At 39.6% G+C, this 27,152-nt stretch overlaps 1 protein-coding gene across 2 annotated transcripts in view; it reads left to right on the top strand.

The window, feature by feature from the left end:
- cpne5b (copine Vb) overlaps positions 1–25,978 on the top strand; it is a 138,826-nt gene extending 112,848 nt beyond the window's left edge. Inside the window, exons 10-20 of one of the 2 annotated variants that reach the window (XM_061042039.1) lie at positions 687–728; positions 933–1,008; positions 2,911–2,964; positions 3,537–3,598; positions 7,885–7,931; positions 9,773–9,954; positions 10,164–10,291; positions 11,550–11,652; positions 18,649–18,706; positions 20,959–21,032; positions 22,411–25,978. In XM_061042039.1, the coding sequence (XP_060898022.1) occupies positions 687–728; positions 933–1,008; positions 2,911–2,964; positions 3,537–3,598; positions 7,885–7,931; positions 9,773–9,954; positions 10,164–10,291; positions 11,550–11,652; positions 18,649–18,706; positions 20,959–21,032; positions 22,411–22,590 (1,006 nt within the window). In that variant the 3' untranslated portion in view covers positions 22,591–25,978. Of the gene's footprint in view, positions 1–686; positions 729–932; positions 1,009–2,910; positions 2,965–3,536; positions 3,599–7,884; positions 7,932–9,772; positions 9,955–10,163; positions 10,292–11,549; positions 11,653–18,648; positions 18,707–20,958; positions 21,655–22,410 lie in introns of those variants that run through there. The other variant, XM_061042038.1, reaches the window with a different exon arrangement.
- The last annotated feature ends 1,174 nt before the right edge of the window (positions 25,979–27,152 follow it).

Genomic DNA, 27,152 nt, shown 5'->3' with positions numbered 1-27,152 from the left:
TCTGCTGCTCTCTCAAAGATGCAGTAGTGTGTGGCATGTAGGTGTACTCGCTTCACACTTTACAAATAAACATTAAGTAAAAGAAATAAAAGGTCAAACTTGAAAAAACAAGGTGCATAATAACAATCTCACACAAGTAAAGGAGACACTGTTTGTGTTGTTTGTTTGCTTCAAGAGGGGTGACCTCATGTGAGACGCTGTTTGAATCCTGAAAGGCAGAGGGAAAATACACATACTCCCACTGAGAAGACCAGGTGGTATAAGAAGGGGCGATTCTAGGTTCTGTTGGGGCCCTAGGCAAAAACTCATTGGGGGCCCCTACAACCAGTGTTTATTATTTTCCTTTTTCCCCACCCCCAGAAGGATAACTCCTCTTAATTTTCCTTCATTGAGAAATGTTGGTTGTTCACAGGAATAATGCTGCGACGCTTAGCAGGGCATTGAGAGCGAGTGCTGTCAGATGGGGCCCGGTTAGGCAGGTTTCTTACTGTTGTTGCAAAATTTGCGCATTTTGAAGCAATGCTTTGGTTTAAAGTTTGTCAGCCGTTGGGGGGTCCCCTACTGGCCTGGGGCCCCAAGCAGTTGCCTGCCTTGCCTGTTGACAAGCAGCGCCTCTGGGTACAACTGTTAGCCGACTATCATACTACTTGAACCCTAACTGTGTGGTCTTCTGATTTGATTTCCAGAACAATCAAGGTGGAGGTGTATGATTGGGACAGGGACGGCAGGTGAGAATGACTGTGAGACATGACACTACTGGTACTGCATTGATTAAGCATACACCTGCAATTCAATATCTATTTCAAGAACTACCCAACTTCTATTAAATAAAATAGAAATGGAAGCATACGCTATGTTGGCCTGATATTTGTGTCTGATGTATTTTAGTTTTTTTACTTCGGTGTTGCTCTCATTTTTATTCTGTCTCCCAGCCACGACTTCATTGGGGATTTCACAACCAGCTACCGAGAGCTAGCTCGAGGGCAAAGCCAGTTCAATGTATACGAGGTGGGTAATTCCAATGTTTTGAATGTGTCAGTCGACTCCCGAGATCTGGATCCCTCTACATCGAAAGATCTTGGTTTCCATTTCTGACAGGAGTGACATTTCCATCTCCTATATCATCATTGCACTGTTTTCCATCTTCTACTCCTGCACGAAAGAGTTGAAAAATAAATAAATAAATAAAGTGAATCTATACAGTCTTTATTCATTGCTTTTAAGGGCATTTGTATGGAATAGCTTTTGGGCATGTTTCACCCACCTTCCCCAAGCAGTTATAAATCCAATTTTATATTCCTTCTACTTTATATGGTCTTCTTTTTCAAAGTTCTAGATTTATTATTCCACAATAATCACCTGGATGCTGACACACATAGAAACGAAGCTATTAGCAGCAGCGTGAAATACAACAGGATTAATAGGAGAACAACCCAGGGATTTAGAATGATCATAGCTATTTCTCAATACTTCTCAAGGGATAGCTTACTGTGTCTCTTAATAGCATACAATACAGCTCTGTATGCAAATTACAAACACAACTCATTTAAATGTCTCTCCCCAGAATTCAAGCTCAATATAGGCAAAGACTGGAAATGACCTAAGAGTGTCTTTTAGAATGAAGTCACTCCTCTTGTTTGTACAGAAGCTAATTCATTGTGTTAATTCAGTAGGACGGATGTTTTAAAAAAAAGTCTTACCTTAAAGTAGGACATGTCAATACCTTCATGCTTCATGTGGTTTGGTGGCCTTCAGCTGAAGGACAAATACCTGTCGTTTGGATGTCGGCTTCATAATACACGACTCTTGATTCCTCTCTACCTCCCAGTGGGACTGAAAGGCGCTTTCACTTTTGCATCAGCAGATTGTTCAGTGTGTCAGACAAATTGCCATCCCTTCATGTTAAATGAGGGGGCTGCCACTTTCATGCCTAGCAGCCATAGAGAAACGAGGTAATGAGCTGAGACGTCTTTGGTCACCGGATTGACGTTTCTCTCTTTGTTCCGGCGCTGGTATTAGCAAAGTAAATGTAGGTCTTTCCGATTAAGCCTGTCTCACCCGTCAATTCTGAAAACTCTGACTTTGTATTTAAATTTCCAATATTGTGTCCTGTGAAAGCATGATTGATGTGTATGACATACTAAGATGAAGTTATATATTAACTACTGTATAAGTCTTACACGAGCTACGTTTTCCCCTGATGCCCACCTGTTACTTTATACAAACACAAACACCTTCTCACCACTATCAGTCATAAAGACAAACAAGTTGTTCAACCTGCCCACAAACCTTATGTGATTACATGTATATCTATTCTTGCCACCCACATAGACGCATTCATTACATTTGCTGTATCCAATTAGAACGGACAATACATGTAGTCAAAGCAGTGATTTCATTCTAAAAGACACTCTTAGGTCATTTCCTTGCCTACTGAGCTTGAATTCTGGGGAGAGACATTTAAAAGGAGTTGGGAAAAGTAATGGAAATGAAAAATACATAATTGCCTGCGAAATCCAGCAGACATAACAGGCAGCATTATAATTATTTGCTACTTATGCAGTGTTTTGCTTGGATGCATAAACGGTTGACTTGTTGTGCCAGAGTTTATGTTGCCGTTCTTGGCAGAAGAGAAGATTTCTTAAGACATTTGGTTGCAATTATTTTAAAATGGGTTTACACAGAGTTGCTTTATTTAAATTTATAGTAGATCATTGTCATATTTTGTAACCATTCCAAGAGAAAAAAAATTGGGTATTACTTCACCATACAAATATGTCATTTGTGTATGTGTACCTTTTTATTTTGTATTAATATAATGCTAAAATATTAACTCCTGCAGGCAGTTTGGGATAAACTGTATGGCCAAAATAGGCCCATTCATCACATGTATTTTTGTTTATTTTTTAGGTGATTAATACGAAGAAGAAAATGAAGAAGAAGAAATATGTCAACTCTGGAACAGTGAGTAAATCTACAGCAGCAAACCAAGCTTGGCGTTGTGCCTCTTTTCTGCTCCACACCTATTTCTCTTCTATTACTGGATTCCTTCATGAATTATCGTGCAAGTGTTGATGCCTTGGAAAAAGATGCCAATCTGTGCGCAAACACTGTGCATAATTAAGTATAGTACATGGTACTGTGGTTCATTGTATAGGATTTATACTTTTGATGTCAGGTAAATATGGAAATGGAACAAAATGAAAGATGAAGTTAGAAACTCTGAAGAAAGTCACATCTGAGAGATGAGAGTGGGCAACACCAGTGACCAATTCAGACACCGATTTTCACACAGCTTACCCCGCAGTGTGGGTATGTGCAGGTAATGCATACAAATGCATCCCGTCCTCTCGTCAGACTATTCCTCTGGCCATGTAAATGAGTCAATCATCGCAGACCAGACTGCTCACGTCTTTGACCAGAGTGATTGTCGAGAGCTGAAAACAAGTCGTGATGTGGAGGGTTTTTTGAGTTTACGGACAAAACATCATTACCACCATGTTTAATGGAATGTTTCTCCTTGTCTTTAATTGCAGGTGACCCTGCTCTCGTTCTCAGTGGAGTCAGAGTTCACGTTTTTAGATTACATCAAGGGAGGGTGAGTGGCAATGACTTCCTGCATGTTTTAAAACAAAAGCCTGAAATGGCCTCTTTGCTTCTTAATGACGGCACATTCTGTTTCTACGAAGAAAACTTTGTTCTGAAGTGTTAAATTCATTATATATCAGTTCAGGAGAAATATGTGTTTAAATCAGGGATGTCAGAGTTCTATTGGGTCGGGGGCCGAATTTGTTCAAATGAGACCTCAAGTGGGCCGGACTAATTTTGCCAACATCACTATAACACATGGATATATAGGCTAATGTATGATTGTATAGAAAACTTTAACATTAACATTAAGCAGAGGGGTTAACTGTCATTGCAAACTGCATGTTGGCACATGGAAATATTTAAATGTACCACATTACAGAAGAAAGTATCAATAATTATGTTTTGTTTGAGATTATTATATTTAAATATTGCTGTTAAAGGTTATAGAAACTTTGACTCAGGTTATTCTACCTGCCCTGGGATCAGTGCATTAGAGAGAGAGAGAGAGAGAGAGAGAGAGAGAGAGAGAGAGACTTTAGATGTGTGTGTGTCAGGCCACAGCGCAGTTTGCACTCGTTAAGGTTCATTACAAATTAAACCTGCTCACATGAATAAGTTGTCACAAACACACAGTCTTTGATACAAAGACCGAAGTCATCTTCAGGTATTTTAGTGTTAGGCATTATAAAATGATAACATGTTTCCAAACCAACAGACTTGAATTGATCCTTCAGCGTTGCGCACTGCAGTCTGATCAGCTCCGTGTGGAGTTTTTCAACTAAGTAAACTCAGTTAAACGACTTTTTACATGAGTCTGGCAGTCCGTTCTTCTACGTGTCCCTACTATCGTAATCTAACTCTGTCACTGACTTTTTATGCGCCATGAATCTATGCCATCTCCGTGCGCAATTCGAGGAAGCATTTTAGCGCTGCTCCACGGTTAAACCGGCGGACCTCTGTATGATTGGACAGCCTGTGCGTGATATTGTTTTCAGATAAGAATGAAATGTTCAGTAATAGTTATATTTTTACAGTCTGATTAAAGCTGGTGATAAAGGTGCAACAGCAGGCAACTGCATTTAGAAGTGATGTCGCGCTGAAACTTTTAGGTGATCAACACGTTCACCTCTGGGTGACCTAAAAATGAACCATCTGTAGATAAAAATCAGTTAATATTCATTTTAATTTACTGTTTTTACAATAACCAGAGGTAAAACTAGTCGGGAGATGCATCAGGCTCAACGTCTGGATGTGAGGAGACGGTCTGGGCCGTTACGCATAGCGGAGATGATTGTTTTTTATTTGCACGAGCTGCTCTTTGTGGCTCACTCCATAGGAAGCTTTGTTATTATCAGCCAAAACTTTTGTTTTACATCAGTCAAGACAGGAGAACCTGGTAAGAAGTGTGCACAGAACTGAAGACCGTCATGATGCACGCGCAGTGCAGCGGTGTGCCTGTCGTTAAGTCCTGTAAGCTTTGATGAAATTCTGGCAACTTGTGACCAAATAAAACTAAAGAAATATCGCTCCTTCGATCTCTCTTGAAATTGCATTCTGTGTCACCTCTCTCAGGTGTTCAGCCTGTTTTCTGATGTGATGTATTACCAGCATAATGCAGGAGCAGCTCGTGCGCTCGGCCACTCGTCTTTTTTATGATACTCCCTGCTGAGAAGATAGTTCAAAGTGCCCCGTTTAATTAATGTTCGTATCATGATATCAACCTTTACCTTGCTCATTTTACCTGGATGGTAAATGACAAGGTTGTCATTTTTATACAATTCGGGGAAAATACGTATCACAGATATTTAATTTATAAAAAATCTCAAAATATTTTTCAATGCATTTCCTCCTTCTTCCCAAAACGTCTCGCGGGCCGTATGAAACCTGCTGTCGGGCCGGATACGGTCATAATGTCATGCTTAAATGAGAATGGTTCCTTTGATAATTTGGCCATTTCGGGGCAGCACAAGTGTTGCTAAGCATGCTGTAAATGAAAAGATATAACTATTAAAAGTTGGTGTTGCTAACATATTTTACAAGAAGCTGTTGTCCAACAATTATGCATTAAAGACATTTAGCAATGTTCAAAATAAAGTAATGTGGTGTGCATGCAACATGTTAAATGTATATCTGTTTTGCAATATTTTTTTCTATTATTTTTCTCTTTGCCAAATTCTGAGACGAAAACCCGACTTTAGGCTGATAACAGGTATACAGAATGTTCACCAGCTAGTGGCTATCTTTGTGTTTGGCCAAGATGGACAACACAAAGAAATCTGAAAGAATGTAGTGTTATAGCAAGTGATTCCCTTTCATGAGCAATCCATGATCTAGATAGATTTCAAATTAATTAAAGTTGTTATTAAAGTGGAAGTATTGCAAACATTAACCTTTAAAAAACTGAAACATGTTCAACTTAAAAAGAAAATAGTGCAGTAAATTACTTTGAATGATATTTCTGAGGAGTGTACTGTAACTGTATTTTAAGTGCATATATTACTATTTCCCAATCTTTTATGTAGTGGCACCACATGTACAACTGTAGAAGGGATTTCTAAGTTGTCAGTAGGTACTCTCTGTAGCATTAAATTGGAAAATATCAATCTAAAATAAGCTAGCTTAGGCCAAACTGTCTTTGCCTGCGGGTAGCAACCCTCCGCCCTCAGTTTAGGTTTAGAGATGGAGGCTGACATGTGAATATTCAGTAAGTCTCAGGTGAAGTGAGCCTTTCAGTCAGGTTGAGCTGCGCTTTGATCTCCTCTGTCCCATCACAGCGGGGGGGCTGTCCAGGGTTTTATGGGCTGTGGCAGAGCTCACAAGTGTGACAGATTTCACTGACAGTTCCTGGCTTTGGCCGATCCACCATCAGATTTAGTGGCCTCAAAACCAAAATATCATTGTCATCAATCTGGCCCTTAACACTCCTCTGGCACTGATTGAATGACATGTTAGGGAGCTGTTTTTTAGAAAATGTAGAGCTCCTACTGTTGAAGAAATTGGATAGAGCTATCACAGGGTGTTATTTAAACTGTCCAAAACATGTTGCAGCATTAAAAAAAAAGTACATCACATGTAAAATTTTGAAAGCTGGGGTACTATATGGAAAACAGCAACATTGCTATACCCACTGTTTTACAAACTAACTACAGGGGATGGTATCTTCTTCTTTTCTTCATCATGAAGCTAACATACTCTAATAGGCGTCTTCTAAATGTTAAATTAATGGAATTCAAACAGGACAAAGATTTAGATTGTCCATGTCAACTGTTTGCTTCCAGTGTTGTGAAGTTTCAGTTTAGCATTTATTTTTAGGATAACTAAAGGTAGGGTTTAAATCCTTACAGGGGTAAATGAACTTAAACCATGATTGACCTACTTGGTTCATGTAGAAATCAAAATACAGTAATGGTACAGAAAAACAGATATTTTTGGTTCTCTTCCCGTCACAGATAAGCTTAAAAATGTTTTCTGTGCAGTCGTTGGAAAGGAGAAACTAAGAAAATGAGAAGGCTGCAAAACTGGAAATCCCATTTTTCATTCTTAAAAGAGAAAATCCCCCTGTTTTCTAGTTCAGAGGTTCATTTTGCAAAACCTGCCTTTAAATGCAAGGACACATTCAAAGAGTACTTATGAATGAATAAAATCAAGTTTAATTAAGGTTAGCAAAGTCATGCAGTGGCATATTTACTGCCAAAATGTAAAGGTTAATGTGAATCTTTAGCGTATTAATGTCATTACTTCATCTTTCTTTTGCCTCCCATACTCATGGCTATTATATAGAACGTGATGAGAGGCTGCGGGGTCCCTGAAGGCATCGTCTCATTGTCGTAAATTAGCAAGAAGAAGACGGTGCTTTACCAGCATGGAAAATTGGATTATGATTTGCTCTTTGGAACTCCATCAGTCTAATTTATTTTTACCCTGCTCGGAGTCTCAAAGGCTCCTCAGCACCACCTAACACTCCTCCTGGTTGGTGGTGAAAGCCTGATAAACAGAAGTGAAAACAGACATCATATCATTTATAATTGAGTGGCTTCATTTTGTGCCTTAAGATAGAGGAAACAAGGCAAGGATGGGACAATAAATATTGATCTGTTTGCAGATGTATGATCATAAGACATAGCTGCTGTAGTTAAATTGTGATGTTCTGATATTTTGGGTATCTAATTTCTCCTATGAGAACAAGTGTGGATGTGTGTGAGAGCATTGGAATTTAAAAAGGACGGGCATTTTATGTCAATGCTGGCTTTTCTCTGAGGTTGTTTTTCCTTCTTCTCTTCATCCGCATTTCAGGACGCAGATCAATTTCACTGTGGCCATCGATTTTACAGCATCTAATGGTGAGTGATACTACCTGCGTGTGTGTGTGTGTGTGTGTGTGTGTGTGTGTGTGTGTGCCTGGGGGTCAGGGGATGGATAGTAGTGCTCTTTAAATGTGGCGTGTCCAATATAAGAATCAATCACACAAACACACAAACAAGCCGACAGTGCGAACACACACACTGTACACACACACACTGTACACACACACACACTGTACACACAGTGTCGTCTATAAGTGATCTTCTTTCCTGGACAGCACCTTCTCCTAAATGCTCTGTCAGTACAGTCCGAATGAAGGTTGTGTAGCAGATGTTTCAGCTGAAATAAAATGAATAGGGGACACATCAACCTGACATGGAGACTTTCAGAGTGTGAAAGGGCCACACTTAAGTCTAATTACACTACTTATGCCATTAATCACGCCTGAACACAACGCTCCATAAGATTAAGTCGCCTGGAAAAGCTCTCCGCTTTTAATCAGTTGTTAGAAGAACTTTGAATTTCTAATTCCTAAATTGATTTTTTCACCAAACTAATTTAGCAACTCTAGCAAGGTACAGTCAGGCTTAGATTTGTCTTTCCAGTTCTGTTAGACCTTCATGTTATCACTTTACATTCAACACATGTCAAACATTACAGTGCACTTGTTATTGAAACACATGAGGTCAATGACAGATTTAACAACGGAACATAAAAGGACTGGACTCAACTATTGCCAAAGTGTTGAGATTTTAAACCTTGGTGACACTCTGAACTCCAAATAAAACCAACTTAGAGCATCTTCCGTAGAGCTACCAGTTTACTTATTCTAGTTTATATTTATGTAATTTTTCATGTCCATGTTGTCATTGTGCAGCCAACTGTTAGTAAAACACATTTGGCATTTTCCCAATGTGTATTTGACTTAGAAATTCATTTGATTTTATGTCTATATAGAATTTTTTTTCAATAAATACATCGAGTATCGCCATTCAGCTAAACAATGTCGAGATATGAATTAAGGTCCAAATAGCCCAGCCCTAGAAAGGAGCCAGGTCAGATTTGAACACGGGCTACCACCTTTCAGTATCTGTACAGTACATGGGGCTCGCAAACTAATAACACTGACGCCCCCAAAGCTAAATTTAAACAATACTAATACTGATACTTATTTGTTTTTACATTGTTTTAACTTGAATTGCTGAATCAATTTTTTTTTAAAAAGTCAGGATCTTTAACATTTCGATGAATTATAATGCCCCAATGAGGAAAATGTGTGTCGTAGAAAGTCCAATTTAGACCACTGTTGATCCAGATTTAATAATCCTTAAAAGGTCTTTATCTGAATAAAGCACATGCAATCCAGTTTTTCTTTGAATCAGAATCACAAATACTAAATTAATCCAGGGGGTGGGAGATAAAACCTTTTGAACAGCCAGACCCAGGATGTCAGCAATAGAAGTTTAAACTAATCCAATTGTTGGGAAAGTGACCTGCAGTCCCAGTCTGTGAAATGTTCTCTGTTTCTCTATTGGCCACGAGTATCTCAGTTGTCAGTACTAAATGGCTTCACGATGTGTTAGTACATGAAGAAATGTGTGAAGGTCACAGTAATTAACAAGCAATAATTCTGAATGCTTGATCCATTTGTCATTTGGAGGTATTCTCACAATGGTTTCCCCTCCCACGGTTTCTACTAATGATCTATCATCTCTGAGGGCTGGAAGCTTTTCCCCGACAGGAATCATGTTAATTGTCATCCATGGCTGCAAAATACATCGTTTTTTTCATGTCATATAATTGCAAAAAACGTGCAAGAAAATCAACTTTCCAAAAGGTTTTGAAGCCCCATAATGAACTCAATATTGATTTTCCACAGGTAACCCCTCACAGTCCACCTCTCTGCACTATATGAACCCCTACCAGCTGAACGCCTACGCCATGGCCCTGAAGGCTGTGGGGGAGATCATCCAGGACTACGACAGCGACAAGATGTTCCCCGCTCTGGGCTTTGGAGCCAAACTACCCCCTGATGGACATGTATCACATGAGTTTCCATTGGTAAAGACGACCTCTCTCTGTCACACATTATATTAATCAACTCAAAAAAACTTCTTATTAAATTCTTGTTTAATTTTCCAAAATGATTCCTGTGTTTTATTCTGTTTATTCCTAGTTACAAAAAAAAATGAGGTTGGAGTATTTTTAATGACTCGATGTTTTCACGTTCAAGTCTATGAAATAGTTTTTCGTATTTCTCTCCTTTTCAGAATGGAAACATTGAAAATCCCTACTGTAATGGTATCGAGGGCATTCTTGAGGCTTACCACCAAAGTCTGAAGACAGTGCAGCTGTACGGGCCAACCAACTTCGCTCCTGTGGTGAACCATGTAGCCAGGTGAGTGAACAATGCAGCTGGTGAATAGCTGTCTGCTTTCTTTACTCTCATTAGAAAAGTAACGATGACAAAAATGTGCGCTTTGGTTAAAGATATGTGTCTGTTGTCCATGGTGATTTTTTCATTTTTCAACATTTCCATTGGAATTATACAAATACAATGACAAAAATGTAGAAAACCTCACAGATGTTCTCTTTGTATTTCAAAGATTCAAAATGTTTATTGTCATGTGCACAGTAGGAAACATGTTTCCCTGTACAATGAAATTCTTTCTTTGCTGTCTACAATGAATGCCAACAATAAAATATTAAAATTAAACATAGCCAAATAAAAATAATAATAATAAGAAAAACAATAATAATATATACAAATATCCAAAATATCCAAAAAAATAAGGCAATTTGAAGGCAGTAGAGTGCAAATAGAAAATTTAAACTGTGCATAAAATGAGTGTAATATGTGCAAACTGAGCATGAGGTAGTTTGTGATTGTTGTTTCTCATCATTATTATATTTTCAAGGTACAATGTTAGCGGACAGATTATAATATTAACATTTTTTGTGTGTTGACTTGAATCAGAATGTTCTGCTAGAAAAAAACTTGATGTAATATGCCTAACTATGAGTTTAGATTGATAGACAGTTATCAAACAATGGGCTAATGTAGCCAATGAAAAAGCTGATAAAAGATTAAGTAGCTGTCGACATATAATGACATAAAACAGGCATTTAAAAGCACCTAAAAGAGGGAAAACTCTGACATGATCTTTTTAGATTAGACCTCCACCCCACACCCTCACTGCTTTCCTCCCCTATCAGTGATCTCGCCATTTTCAAACAATTCTTCATCTGATTGCACCGATTCAATGTTGTAATTAGAAATGCCATTTAGTTAAAACTGAGTCACGCTTTTTACACTGGGAGCTGCAGCTGTGAGAATCCACTACCAGGATTGATATTCAACATGTGAACAGAATAACTCAAGTAGGAAGAGATTGTAACAAAGGTGATGATTTGTAATAACAGAGCAGGGCAGCGTTGTGTTGTAATGGTTTGTTTGGACTGATTTATGAGTGTCTATGTTTGAGGTATTTTAATGAGTGTTATCTGAAGTACAGCAATGACAAAAAGCCATTCAATTGGGTTTTGTATGTGGTGAGATGTGTGCAAGATAACACATCAGGTTTGTTCTGGTATAAAAGAGATTAATGACGATCCTGTTGTGTCTCTCTGTGTTGTGTGCCTGTGTGTGTGTGCAGGTACGCAGCTGCAGTGCAGGACGGCTCTCAGTACTTTGTGCTCCTCATCATCACAGACGGCGTCATTTCAGACATGGCCCAGACGAAAGAGGCCATTGTAAATGTAAGGATGAAAAAGGGTATACAAGACTATACAAGGCTTTGTTTAAGTCCGTTTGACATGTCTCTGAAGTTATTGACAATTTAAAATATACTAGGAGATTTCACTTTGTGTTTGTTTCTCGCGCCCCCTTTGCGGGGCGATCTTATCCTGTATAAGTGTTGCTCTCTAATCATCATCAACATCCTCCTGCTCACTCACTGGAAGCCTTTTTGTGGAAAATGTGAGAAATAATCACACTTCCTGCAAATGGTCTGATTTACTTTTGTAGCTTGTTTACAGGCATCAGTATTAATTCATTGTGCTGTGAAAAGCCAGCTGGGCTCAGTCCAAAGGCATCACAATACCTGCTGGTTTTCTTTCTCTCCTCGCATGAAACCACTACTTTTCTTTTTCTTCAGAGTATTTAGTGGACGGAAGAAGGCTGGGTGTTTATACCCTGTTTGCTAACTTTATGATAAGCTAAGCTAACAGACTGCTGGATTTTGTCTTGTTTTTTTTCAGCGCTAATCGCACCAACTTATCTAACGGGAAGCTGAGAGCTAGCTTGACTGCATTCAAATATTGTGAGAGTTTAAACTTAATGATCAGGCATCCAACCTCAACAGGTAAAATGTATGCATGCTGATTGAGAAAGCATTGCATACACGTAGAATAGTGTTCTAGTCTAATGCTATAAATGACTTTTGCGATGTGTTTATTAGAAATGTTCATGTTGCAATAAGGATGAATTTGCTGTTTAATCGCACAGCAGTACTCAACTCCCAGGTACTGTTTTGGTTCTGATAAAAACAAATGCTGTGAATGATTCCTCTTGTGCCCCTACAGTACAAATGTATTCCCTTTTTACTTAAAATACACTCACAGAATTGCTTTAAAAAGTTTTTTTTAAAAGATGAATGATGGCTGCCTCAGCAATCACAACATTGTACATTATTCTTCTGAGCTTTCCCATAAATGTGTCTTAACTCTTTTCTTCTCCCAGCTCTAAATGGCAGGTGGCTCACTTTCTTCCCTTTCCGACTCTTCGGTCTCTCTCTCCCCTTCTGTTCCTCAAGTGTGCTGCGGGGCACAGAACACCCAGCAGACTGGATTTAAAGGGAATTTGCGACTGTTAATCAAAACATTAGGACAGCCACACCTTCCTTTTAAGATCTTGCCTGCTGCTGTATCTCACTGTCTCCTCTCCAACTCTCCACTGATGCTTGCTGCTTCCCCTTTACTCTACGTGGATCCTGGGCAAAGGAGGACACACTGCTGAGGTTAAATTAGACTTATTTGATCACACTTATTCACACTGGAAGGAAGCTTCAGGAAAACCTAAGAATTAAGAGTCCGCACAACATCTGGAACATCTGGAGTGGGTTTGTAGGTTATTGTGTGCTTGTGTGTTTTGGTCAGGACAATTTGAAAGTGTCGGTCCCCTGTGTTGTCAGCAATATTGAGCCCTGTGGTGGAACAATGGGGGTTATCAGTCACACCAGCATCAGCTATAAACACAAAAACACCCGTCAATCACTCACGCCTCTTCTGCTGCCTCGATCTCTTTTTCTCTCTGTAGAGCCATGAGACCCCCCTCGTTCTGAAATACAAAGACTTCAGCTGTCTCTTTTAGTCTTTTTCCCCTCCCAAGGATCTAAACCTCTCTGTCATCACATTGAGTCTAAAGCTGCTTTTGATTTATTTCCTTTCTGGTCTTCTTGTTATCTGTCAGCGCTTTGGGTTTCAGTTCCTCCAAAAGTACGTCACTACACAGCCACTTTTCCTGCATGTACACCTCTTTATAAACAGAACATTCAAGCATATAGTCCTCTCCATGACTAGAACCAGTCACTCAGCCCATTGCTTTATGGAGACCTTGTGCAATCCAAACTTCAATAGTAACAGTTTTATGTATGTCATCATTCTGTTATGTCTGCAAAAATAACTTTCTTTAAAGTAAAAACAAGTTTGGCATATTGGCTAATTGCTTAACAATCTTCAAGGACACATTAATCTTTTAAGCCAATTAAGTCAGCCAAAAATCACAAGTGTCATTAGTAGATGTTGTTTTTAATGAAGCCTCTATAAATGATCTGAAAAAGCTTCCCTTGACTGCCTTTTTTAAATGTTTTCCTGCAGACAGCTCACAAAACAGAAACCCAGTTGAAATAGGCTTTTAAATGCTATATAGCTATATGACCTTGTACAAAAAGAACTGAGGCTGAAGTTGCAATTCCCTGCTAAAAGGTCAGCTTTCTCTACAAGTTATGTTCTGTGTGGTATATAAATAAAAAGCAATGTATGTGTTGTATCGGAGTGCTTGAAACTTGCAAATCACTATAACATCCAGCAGTTCTTTAGTTTCAAGGTACTGATAGAGGAGTTAGCTGAGGCCTCCATTGTCAGGTCATTTAGATTTTTGACAGTTGAGAAGGGAATGTCTCTCCGCGAGTGGGCGTGGCTTCGACGCATTCCATGGACACGCCCACAGCATCCCAGAGGAGAGAGAACAGCTACATTTTTCATGATTTTGAAGCTTCATTTTATAAACTTATACGTTTTTTTCGTTGCTGAAATTTGGCCTGGTGGTTAATAATACATTCTTCTTTTGGATAAAAAAAAACCAACATTTTTTTTTTGGTTTACAGGGACTGTACAGTCTATGAAAACGAGGGGTTAAATATTAAAACATGCTATACTACTTCAAATAAGCTAACGTTTGCAAGGGTTACTGGTCTAGTAACCTTTCAAAATTAGCACCTTATTGTACTTAACCCCAAGGATAAGGAGTATGACAACCCCAAAAAAATGGCGAACACCTTTGCCTCAAAACAAATAAAAAACAACTGTTTTCTTTAGGGTTAGCCTTACCTCCAACCTGCTGCCTCTCACTCTAATGACATCCCTCAGAACAGAGCTTTATAAAGTGAAGAAATCCAAACCTTGACAGGTATGCCTCGTTTAGTTATGCATGCTGAGTCATGATTTGTCAATTGATGTCTAGGTTAAGGTTCTTTGAACAGTCTGTTGGTTTATATTTGCTTATTAGAAACTGTGCTTTAAACTGTGGTCACATTGTCTTATTTATAAAAACGATACTAAGTCAGCTTCAGCAAAGCCCAGATCAGTCCTATTGACTATATGACACATTCTTCAAAGCACCACAATCGTTCTTCGTACAATGACTACTGTCCAATAACTGCCAATTACTGTCCAATGAAGATTGTTATCCCCGCCGAGATGAGGCTTCTTTTTGTTTGTTTTCTGATCCAATAATTAGCAGGAAAATTAAATGTAAGTGGTAAGCTTTGTGATAGAAGTAAATATTATATACATTATTCACACATGTTGCTCCAAGTTTTTAGTAGATAAACAAATGTTCATTTTCTGTTAAATTATGTTATATTTAAATATATTTATAAATATATATTATATTTCTTGATTGAGGTAGGTGTGTTAAATATCTTTATAGATTAAATAACATTGCAGGGGCGCTGGTGGCGCAGTGCGCACGGCCCATATATGGAGGCTGTAGTCCTCCAAGCGGGCGGCCCAGGTTTGAATCCAACCTGTGGCTCCTTTCCCACATGTCATTACTCACTCTCTCTCTTCCTGATTTCCATCTCTATCCACTGTCCTATCTCTCTAATAAAGGCACAAAAAGCCAAAAAAATAATCTTTAAAATAACATTGCAATACAAATCTGAGCCAATTCTAATACAGAGGACTAATACAAAACAAGATAATCATGAATGAACTCAATGTGCGTCTGAATGCATTTGAGCATCACCAAGTCCTCAGAAACACTGAAGGATTATATCCAGCTGTGTTCTAGTAAATGATATACACAGGAATACGGCTAACGGCCACTTATTTTTAGTCTCCATAGTGTATACTCAATTCTAATTCACCTCTGATTCAAACTATTCTACAGTATGCAGCAATATTTTTATCCTGGCATGGCAAAGGTATGACCCCCCCCCCCTTACTCTGTCTCTAATTGGCCAGTACTTGTTGTAGCCTTTGTTGGTTGGTTGGATAAGAACACCAGCGAAAGCCAATGAGCAGAATAGAGCAGGTCATACTTTGCGAGGGTCTCAGGGACAGCACACAGAGCTGGTGGCTCCACTTTCTATCAGCTTGTCTACCGAAGTTGTCAAAGTTATCCAAACAATGAAAACGGTAATACATGTTTAGTAAAACTTGTAGTGTAAATAAACCTTAATTCACAACTAAGAGCAGAATTGATCACTTTCCTGCATGGCTAGGATACAGATAACGTCTGTATGAGAATACAATCACACAGGCTCAGATAGGTTACTTTACAGCTAGAATGTTGCTCAGCCTGAGCTACACATGCATACGGACACAACCATATCATTCAAACTTAAAAAGTGACAATGCATGATTTTCTCTCTTTTTTTTGTAGAAAAGTTAGAGGGAATAGATTTTAAAGTAAGGCATTGCTTATTTGAAAATGATACTAATTAACTTGTTACTTGACTTGTATAACGTATGACCCCCCCACCACCCCTAACAGGAAAAAGGAATTAGGAATAGATCACTCAAAATGTCTAATTATGTAGTTATCGCAGCGTGCTCCTCTTATTTCATAATGATAGTTACTCCCTGAAGTCAAGTAGAAGTTGAGTGACGTGATGTGCAAATACTAAAGGCCTATTTTAAGATCAACTAAATATGCAAGAGTAGTCTTACATGTCACTGTTTATAACAGAGGCCTTTTATCCTTTGCTGGACGGGCCACTAATAAAACATTGAAGGGATAAATTAAGAGTAGGTACCACTGATTATGTCTGATTTACTTCCTCAGTACAGTTCAGTCTGCTAGTTTCATTAAGAGCAAGCTGTATATGGTAGATGCTGATTTATCCGGACACTTCAATCTGTGTGTGTGTGTGTGTGTGTGTGTGTGTGTGTGTGTGTGTGTGTGTGTGTGTGTGTGTGTGTGTGTGTGTGTGTGCGTGTGTACGTGCGTGCGTGTGTGTACGTGCGTGTGTGTGTGTGTGTGTGTGTGTGTGCGTGCGTGTGTACGTGCGTGCGTGTGTATGTACGTGCGTGTGTGTGTGTGTGTACGTGCGTGCGTGTGTGTGTGTACGTGCGTGCGTGTGTGTGTGTACGTGCGTGTGTGTACGTGCATGTGTGTGTGTGTGTGGTTGATTTGTATTTTGCTGTTGCCATCATCTGCCCAGGGACAACAGATGGAAATTAGCTAGCTAGCTAAATCTGGTACAAAGCATCTCTTCTCTTCTATTATCTGCACTCAGTACTGTAGCTGGTAGTGTTTTCGGTCTACTGCTTTAAGCTTTTCTCTGAGCTGAGCTGTGAGGGCCGATGATGACAGAAGGTCGAATGACTCAGGTGACCCCTACCATGAAAGAGCAGTCACCTATCCATAAATTGCTGGTTTGTGTGCCCTGCATAAGGAACAAGAACACAGCCACATCACCGCGAGCGTGCATGCTGTTTGATTAAGAGAGAACATCCACAGCGAGCTGGTGGAGTCATGCGTGTTGATTGACGTTTTGTTTTGTTGTCCCATTAGACTTGGATGTCGGGTTGTCAGTCAGGGTTGACAGGAGGACGGTTAAAGTGGGGCATGGTGCACAGTCAGGATATTTATGGTGGCATTTGATGTACTGAGGTGTGTGCGTTTGTCTTTGGCTACACACAGACGCATGTATAAGTTGTGAGTTTGAGTGTATGTGTGTGCGTGGGAGGACAGGCACTGACAGGAGGTGTGTTGAACACTGATAATCGCATTGATGTACTGCAGGCTGAGGTGGTGTCGACAGGAAGTGTTCCCATCCCTGTGGCTAAAGAGGTTGCCTGATTTGAAACGATACATTTAAAGATTTATTTTTGGGCTTTTTGTGCCTTTAATAGAGAGACAGGACAGTGGATAGAGTCAGAAACCAGGGAGAGAGAGTGGGGAGCGACATGCGGGAGGGAGGCCACAGGCAGGATGCGAACCCGGGCCGCCCGCTTGAGACGACAGCCTCAATACATGGGGCGCATTTCATTTTATTAAAAATGATTTCCATTGAAAGTCATTATACAGTTCTATGACACTACTCCCTAGCCATAAATGTTTCAGAAACATTATTTTCAGTTTAATAATTTTGTTTTTGCCTTTGTTTAAAGAAAGTAAATGTGTATAGTTTGGAGTAAATAACAGCAGTGTAATGTGAACTGAGGTAGGGCTTGGGAGTGGCTGGGTGGGTGACTGAGGAAGGTTGCTGTGCTGGTGGAAAATTGCACCTCCTCCCTCTCCCTCTGCTCCCAGCTCACAAATGTCATCATGCCACACAATGCCTCATGTCAAGACTTTATCAAGGTGTCAGAACAACAGTGCATCACTTTTTTTTTGCAGGACAGCATTTCCTCAATCTAGGCAGGGTATTTTGGAGATGAATCTGATTCCTAGTTTTAGTTATCATATACTAAATAAACTGCTAAGTACTGAAATGACTGACCTGCTGACCCAGTATCTCAAGGGATGCTGTAAGCAATGTCAGTGAGTTTAATCTCTACTCTCCAGCCTGATGCCCAGATTTCAGTGGAGATAAGAGCAGAGGAGAAGTCTAGCAACAGAAATTGGATTCAGAGACATAAAATATGTGTGATAAGAGAAGCTGACACAAACATTTTCTAGTGAAGGGTCTCCCTATGTTTTTGCCTTCTTTCTCAGACTTATTGTCTGGAACTTGCTCATTTTTCTCTCTGGAGGCCCTGTCTCACTTAAAAGGTCATTCTGCTAGTTAAAGAGCGATGCAGAACATAAGTGTGGATGTAATCTGTGAGGGTGAGCATGTAACTGCTATAATGTCTGATACACAGTAATGGTGCTGTAGGTCAGTGCTGATGTGGACAAGCGTCTTTCCTCTCTTTGTGTAAAAGAAATCTGTAGAGAATATGTCGTCTTTTTGTGGAAAAAAGGAAATGTTTGTCAGAGGAAATAACTTTTTCTCATTGAGTGTTTCTTTTATTTCTCTGCAGGGTGCCAAGCTTCCCATGTCCATCATCATAGTTGGAGTTGGTCAGGCTGAGTTTGACGGTAGGGTCACATTATTTTTGTAATAATCCACCATTTGTATCTCAGGCACATACCAAGGGGCAATACTTGGGTCGGCAACTGGTGGCCAAAGCTCGCCGCGAGCAAAACTATCTGACTCACAAGAGTATTTTAATTGTGACTTTTATTTATTGTAATATTTTCTTAACACTACGCTGACAATCAGTGACAGACTCAACAATTCACAGAACAGAACATGGTGTGAGCACCTGGTGCTGAATCAAAACACCATCATGACAGCAGCAGCAGTTATTACCTCCTCTGCCTTTTGCCTACAAAAAAGTGTACGACAGTATTTTTGTTAGTTCTTTTAAAAAAACCATGTACAGCACGATTTGGCTACAGAATAACATAATACATAACGACAGGCTTAGTACTTCATTTGAAAAATAGCATAGCCATGACTTTTTAAATATCTGGTGATATGGTTGTCACATTAATCTGAAGGTAGTGCTCATGTTATATAACATAAGTCGATTCCTTGTGTCTTTATCACATTTGTGAGCTGAGCACACAGTGGAATTGTTAAACTGTATGCACAGATTTCCATTGCAAATCCGTGCAGACAATTTAAGAAATTGTCTCTACAGATTGGAGATTAAACCGTGGGTCTTTTTTCTTAACCGAGCCTTCGGACACACCATGCAACACAACAAAACTGCTGTTTTAAAGTTTCCCTTGCAAATCTATCAAACAGGCGAGGCTTGTTATTGAGAAGCAGCAAATCCAAGAGTAGAATCACATCAGAGAGAGAGAGAGTGAAGAGAGAGAGAGAGAGAGAGAGAGAGAGGGAGGGAGAGAGAGAGGGAGGGAGGGAGCGAGGGAGAGAGAGAGTGTGAAGAGAGAGAGGGAGGGAGAGAGAGAGATTGTGAAGAGAGGGAGAGACAGAGAGAGAGAGTGAAGAGAGAGAGGGAGAGAGAGAGTGAAGAGACAGAGAGAGAGTGAAGAGAGAGAGGGAGAGAGAGAGAGAGAGAGAGAGGGAGGGAGAGAGAGAGATTGTGAAGAGAGGGAGAGACAGAGAGAGAGAGAGTGAAGCGAGAGAGAGGGAGAGAGTGAAGAGACAGAGAGAGAGAGAGGGAGAGACAGAGAGTGAAGAGAGAGAGAGAGAGAGAGTGAAGAGAGAGAGGGGGAGAGAGAGTGAAGAGAGAGAGAGAGAGCGAAGAGAGAGAGAGAGTGAAGAGAGAGAGGGAGAGAGAGGGAGAGAGAGGGAGGGGTCAGCTGTCCGTGTGTTCCTTCTGTAAATGTATAGATTTAGGGGCAATGGTAAAGTAAAAACTGAAGCTTCTCATGCTGGTGAATTAAAAAGAAGCAGTCAGTCATTATATATATATATATAGATATATATATATATATATAATATTTACAATATGGAAATCAGAAATAAAACACTGTTTTTCAAACATATTTCATGACTCAAATAGGCCAATAATGAAGTACTTTTATTCTGCACATGCCTTGATAAATAAAGACTCAGAATTGTATTATTGGACATGCAGCGCAAAACTCAGACACTGTCACACCTGTGGTGTTTTTATTTCTGACTGTAACAGCCTGTTGCAAATTACATTTGTATTCTTTTTATGAATCAACTTCATAAATGAACCTTTGATAATGTTCTGGCCCCGCCATCAATTTGCTTAGAAAAAAGGAACTTGCAGACCCCTGGTGTAATGTAACAGAAAACATCTCAAGTCTCAGCAGTGTCTCTAAACTATCTACACCAATGAAGTGTAGATCCAAACATGCGCCATGATAATTTACATTTTAATTATTTTAACTCAGCCTATTCCCAATGCAGCCTGCGCTCACCTACTCTGGCAGTAATTCAGAGAAATGCCCCAGAGAAAATAACTACAGAGACTCATTTAAATCAGTGGAGACATGAGTGTGTAGGTGGATGTCGTTATAATTGTAGAGAAATGGCTGAGGTTAATTGCAGTGTTTAGTAAAGATTATACTAAATTGCAGAGAGGAAGCAGTAAAGGACTTATTAGTTGATTAGACAAGCACTAAGAATAGACTGAGGCTGTACAGCTCGATGACCTTTGAACTTCACTGATGCTAAAGCAGAATTATTGTTAGCGATTTAATGTATAACTAAACTTACAGAACAGTGTATGTCTGTCCTAAATAGTAGCTGTGTTTTCTCAGTTCTCACACTGTGTTTGTGTGTGTGTGAACTTGTCTGTGCGCATGTGTTTGTGTGTGTGTGTTTGTGAACTTGTGCTGTTCAGCTATGGTGGAGCTGGATGGTGATGACATCAGGATCTCATCCCGGGGAAAACTGGCAGAGCGAGACATTGTTCAGGTGACTGCACTTTGCATGATTCATGAAACTTTGTTTTCATTTACAGCAAATATAAAGACTAGGAACAAAACAAAATGCAGGGTAATAGTTCAGAGATCTTATAAATATCAGGGGAATTTGAATTACCAGATAACTGTCAGTGACATTTTATCAAGCTTTGACAGTCACTTCAGGTCCCAGTGTTTCAGAGGACCTACACTGTGTTAAGATTTGCAATCTGCCTTGACATTATTTCCTCCATTGTATTGGTGCATCAAAATGTTTGTTCCCTGACAAAGTGCCATCTGTTAGCACTAGCAGCTTCAGTGCTAGGGAATTCCCATGTAGACAAGTATGCTGAACAGTTTGGTAATATTTCACTCCAGGAAACCATGTGTGTATCAATTACATTTATATCAATGATGTTTCAACTGACTCATCAGATGATTCATCATCTGTTTTTCTGTTGTGTCAAAGACTCAAAAACCTGCTGACTAAATGGAGGGTAATGGAGGGTTTGTAGAATTTGTAGTGTTTCATATAAAGAGGCAGCCCAATGACCAAAGCAATGTACAGTGTTAAATGGCTTTTCTTTTGGCAATCATCTACTGCATGATTCAATTGATCACAAGATGATAGGTGTCAGGGACAATGTCCTAGGACAACCTTGCAGGGTGTACACAAGAAGTGAGAGTTCTAAATAGCCAACGGCATAGTGTCGTAAAACAGCACTTTTTATGGTCAAAAGGGGGCGACTACCCTTGGTGGAAACAAGCGACAGCATCTGGTGTTGGAAAATTAAGTGATCGCAGAAGTGGGAAAAAAATGCAGTTGTCGAAAGTACGCTTGGCGCCGGCTCCAAAAAACCTAAATCCCTATCAGAACCTATTAAGATGCAGAACCAAACTTGACAAAAAAAAATTTTGGTCTCAAATGACTCATCCATTAAGATTACATAAAGGCTTAGAGTTCTTAGAAACGTGCATACCAGTAACCAGAGGCATGGCTGCATTGTCTCAAAGTTGGGTGTATGAGTGGAAATAAGAAGCCAGATTGTACTGAACCAAATGATTTAAAAGGAGGTGTTACCACATCCAAATATCTCATGAAGCAGGTACGTAGGAGGATAACTACGGCCTTGGAAAGAGAAAATCCTGCACATTGCACTTGCTTAGCATCACAGTTTATGAGGAAAATATACAACATTTTGGTCCTTGCATGGAGGCTTAAACATGAGCCCAACAGAGACTCCATTAAGGTAACCACCCTGCTCCATACATTCATCATTTAAAAAGTATTTAGTGCCATTCATGAACCAACCACTATGAGCAGTAATGCTATCAGGTCCTATGCTAACATCTCAGATTATTCATCACTACTTTCTTCTGTTCTTCTTCAGTTTGTTCCATTCAGAGATTATATGGACCGGACAGGTAACCACGTGTTAAGCATGGCTCGGTTAGCTAAAGACGTGCTAGCAGAGATCCCGGACCAGTTCATCTCTTACATGAAGAGCAGAGGGATCAAACCCAACCCGGCCCCACCTCCATACACACCCCCTGGACACACACAGATCTGAAGCTCGCCTCTCAGCTGTTCACCGAGGACTGTTAGCATTCAGCAGCCAGTCAGAGTCCAAAGAGAAACTCTCTTTCTCCTGTTTCATGATGCACACAGGAAACAGGAAAACAGACGGGAGAAAAGAGGAGCTGACGCACCAGGCAATGGGTGTTGAGTTTTGTGCCGTACCATCTCAGCGACTACTGGAATAGGTTTTTTATTTTTCCTCATCTGTTATTATCTTGGCTGAGCTTTCCAGGATTCGTTGGTGAAAGCCTTTAAATAAACACTGAGGCAGTGACTGTTTCATGTCTGGTTTGACAGCAGGTTGGTTTAAAGAGGCCATGTTGTGGTTGAAATTTGTGCCTGTATGTGGTTGTTTCTATAAGTGTACCAGGACATGAATGTTGACCCCCAGTCTTACCCGTCAGTGTGGCCTAATGCAGTGATGGTTTTAGGCCCCCTTTTCCCTCCTGAAAGTAGTTTTTATATTTTGGAAATATCTCAATATCTTCTAATGAATCACTTACGATGGAGGAAAATGTACAAGTGTGTAGTGTACAGAAATCAGGCTTTTCATACCATGAGGTGTCACAGCCTCTCTTCTTTATGTGAATGTTTCTTAAAGCATGCTGTATGAGAATGAGAATTGTGTTCCCCATATTCCGGAAAATATATATATAAATATATTCTCGAAAGTTATCGAGTGGCATGGATATTTGATAGATCAGTTATACACAATTCATTTGAAGTGGTCACCCATTATTTTAAAGTTGTTACATATAAAAAGCACAAGACAACCTGTCTCTAAACTGAGGGCAATATTTTGAAAATGCAACCAGGTTAATCTTATTCAAATTGTTTTTGTTCTGCAGCTTGAACTCAGCATACATTGTGGCCCAGGCTTGTTTTTTCAGATTGCAAACAAATGTAACCCCACCCTTCACCTGACAGCCTTACAGTCTGTCCTAACAGCACGTGACGCAAGCGAAGGTCAACAGCAAAATCAGCTTGATTCAATTGTTTCCTATTGAAGTGTCCTAACTGCCCACGAGAGACGCAGCACAAAGTGGAAGCAGCACAAATTTACACTTAAAAGTTTGTTCTTTGTTTGTTTATTTAAATTAATGTGGTGTGCAGGGCATAGTTTTGCTATTCAGTGCGGTATTAAGGACCCTTCTCGTTTTTTTTTTTAAATATGTACAATAGTTTTAAGTAAAATACGATAATTTTAAAGCTGCAGTACGATATTGCTGTATTTTCCATCTGGCAACACTGAGGAGGAAGGAGGAGGCTCAACAGAGCTTTCTTCACTCAACAGAGCTTGATAGCTTGTTGTACAACAGAGGAGATAACGTTGCTTAAATAATACCCACATTGAAATGAAATGGTGAGCTTTGACTTGGGTCAACAACACCGGTGAAAAACTTTTTTCTCGGATCACCGCAAGCTGTTTATTGGCGAGCATCTTGAGTGTCCTGATTTGAGTCGGCAGCTCGTCAATACAAAGCACACATGACATCCATGTGTCCACCTTCAATACAAAAGCACCAGATGTCATGTGGTTTGCAAAGGGGAAACTGAAATTCACAGAGCAAAGAATGAAATATTTAAGGGATGCAGTGTGGACAGCCAAGTGTGTAATCATGCGCAATGCTATACGACATATAACACTCGCGTGCTCTTAGGACACGGTGTTAGAAGCCTGACAGTCCAACTCGGCTGAAGAGGAACCTGCACCTTCTTTAGATATAAAGGGTTCAATCTGAAGAATAGATCCTCTCCTATCCTACACAATGGTCCTTTAAGGTCCCCATTCAGGATAAACTCCCATCACAGAGAATGATAACAGCGACTGCTTAATCAAAACCTCTGTTTTTATAAACCACAAAAAGTAAAGGTTTTATACTAAATACTGAATACGTAATAATATAAATAGAAACTAGATTATGAAAGAGGACATAAGTAAAGGAAAGAAATATAACAAAACATCCATACATGCTAATGCGGGTGACTATTACTGATGTCTTCTTGTTTAAAGTCCACTTTAAGGTGAAAGCACAATATACCGTTTGTCGTTAACAGAAAGTAAGGTTCTTCAGGGATGACTGATATTGTCGTATATTGAGGCACAGGGGCAAGATGTAGCTTTCATATTATTTCTACATTCTTACTTGCACTTTGGGAACAGTTAGCACTCAAATGCAGGAACAATGGCTGGGTAGAGCTGAGTAGTATTGCAGAGAATAATAGGAGGCCTAAATCTAATTATTGCCCAAAGCCCAATTGCAGGTTAATCTGGTTCTGAAATGAACACCAACATGGCGACCAAGATACTCCCATAGGAGCAAAGTTTAAGCCCCCAAAGACCGTGCTTGAGTAGTCATTTAACAACCAGAATTAGAGCTTCACACTGTAAGTCAGTTTGATCACAGCCAGAGTTATTCCCTGGAGATTTACACTCTACACAGCCCTGTCTGTGTTTCAAGTCTCTGATGGGAGACAATTAACAAGTGTCTCCAGGGCTTTAGGATTTATGTTCATTATATTCAAGACAGGATTTCCTTCCTGTGTGAACACATTAAAAATGTATCTATACCACGGGGTGAAGACGAAGACTAAAGTGCCAATCTTACTTGGGCTTTTTTAGCCTTCTACAATCAAGCATTTAGAACCAAAACAAACTGGCTTCCACGTAACATATCAAGTAAAGCCTGTTACTAGAGATTATAAAAATGTAGAGATCAACATAAAATAAAGAAATTAAAGAGGAAATATGATCAGTGTCAGGATGGTTTGTTCAGTAAAGAAAGCAGGTACTTACTAGGGTTATAACCCTAGTAAGAGGAGATTCTAATTTTTTTAAATTAAAGAATACAAAGTGAGGCTTAAAGGGATACTTCACCCGTTGAAACATGAATCTGTATTGACATTGGGTCATATATGTAGTAGAAATGTGAAATACATTTTGAAGTTGGTGCCTTCTTGGCCGAGAAAAGACAGAAAGTTTATTTTTGGCTCATGTGGATGAAAGACACCAAATCCCAGAATGCACAGCACTGCAGGCCACTCCCACTAAGGTCCTCTAGTTACAGACATATTTACTTCAACACGTAAGGTCGTTTCCTCAACTGATTCAGAGATTTCTTCCAGAAGGAATTAGCATCTTGTAAATTCCTGTCAGAAAACAGACTCTATGTCTGTGTCCATAGACAAACAGAGAGAGCATTGACACTACCAGTCTGCCCCAGCTCGAGGCGGCCCCGGCTCCTCGTCCTCGTTTCACCCCGCTAACAACAACAGCTTCCAGTGACGCAAAGATCGTCATTTTGCGTCTCTGGAAGCTCCTTTTCAGACTCAGAAATACAAAGATTTCCCATCTCAGGGGAAAATGAGGGCGGGATGCACGACCATTCAAAAATACTACCAGGTTTCTAATGATACAAAGATTAATGCTAATGGGTGAAGTATCCCTTTAAGTCTCGTTTCTCTCATATAATACCAGTTACTTGACATCGCACACTATTCCTGATCATGATGCACAAATAATGTTTCTTCTCAGATTTTTTGTTTGACTTCGTAGTGTCATATTGCATTGGCCACGTCAACGGCATGGGCAGTGTATTTAATATCTTAATAAATCCATCAAGTAGATGAAGACAGGCTGAACATTGGAAAATTAGAATTGGATGCAGATCCCTCATTTATCAAGTCATTGATTTTTTTATCAGCACTAGCAGTGGGAACATTATGATGCAATGTGGGACAGTCCATCCAAGACTGAAATCTTCTATCGATGGATTGTCATGGAATTTTGGTTTACAGATCATTTCCTCTCCCTATAGGATGTATTCATATAACCGCAGTGATTCCCTTTCTTTTCCTGTGGTTTTATCATCAGGTCATATTTTTATTTACAGTAAAATAAAAGACAATTCCTAATGCCAAGGGTGTTCTTATATTTTACGTGATTATAAGTAAACTGTAACATGCTAAGCGCGTGCATTCAAAAATTGGTTTATAGACATTAATTAGAGCTCAATAGTTGTACATGGATCGTCAGTGTGTGTCACCAATGCATTCAGCAGATTATGCTCTGCACACACAATGTTTTCCTGCATACAGCTAGGCACACTAGTAGGGGATACTATCCAGACTGCAAACTGAAACCAGTGTACCTTCGATACACAAAATCTAGTGTTGCACCTACAGATTCTGTATATTCATGCAGTCTGTGTCCTGAGATTAATACAAAGGCAACACTAGGATGGATGTTGTTTGTGTCTTTTTAGCTTACATAGACATAAAGCATCTAAATCTCAGTTCTACTATCTCCCTTCTTTTGGACTCTTAAATCATCCTTTAATTATTTTATTGTATAAATGTTCCAATGTCACTGTTTTTTTTTTGACTACCTTGTACTTAGTAATGGTAAAGACAGCTGCAATGAGAATAATAGACTGTAAAAAGATGTCCCTTTCTTTTTTTTAAACCAACAAAGTGAAGCAGAACGACTCTGAGCTTTAAAGGTTCTTTTAAAATGTCCAATGTAGCAAACTAAAGGCCTTAATAAAGAGAGAG

This window comes from Labrus mixtus, chromosome 7, assembly GCF_963584025.1.
Source record: "Labrus mixtus chromosome 7, fLabMix1.1, whole genome shotgun sequence".
Classification (NCBI taxonomy): domain Eukaryota; kingdom Metazoa; phylum Chordata; class Actinopteri; order Labriformes; family Labridae; genus Labrus; species Labrus mixtus.
Note: the sequence above shows the minus strand (reverse complement) of the source record. Positions and strands in the feature narration are given on the sequence as shown.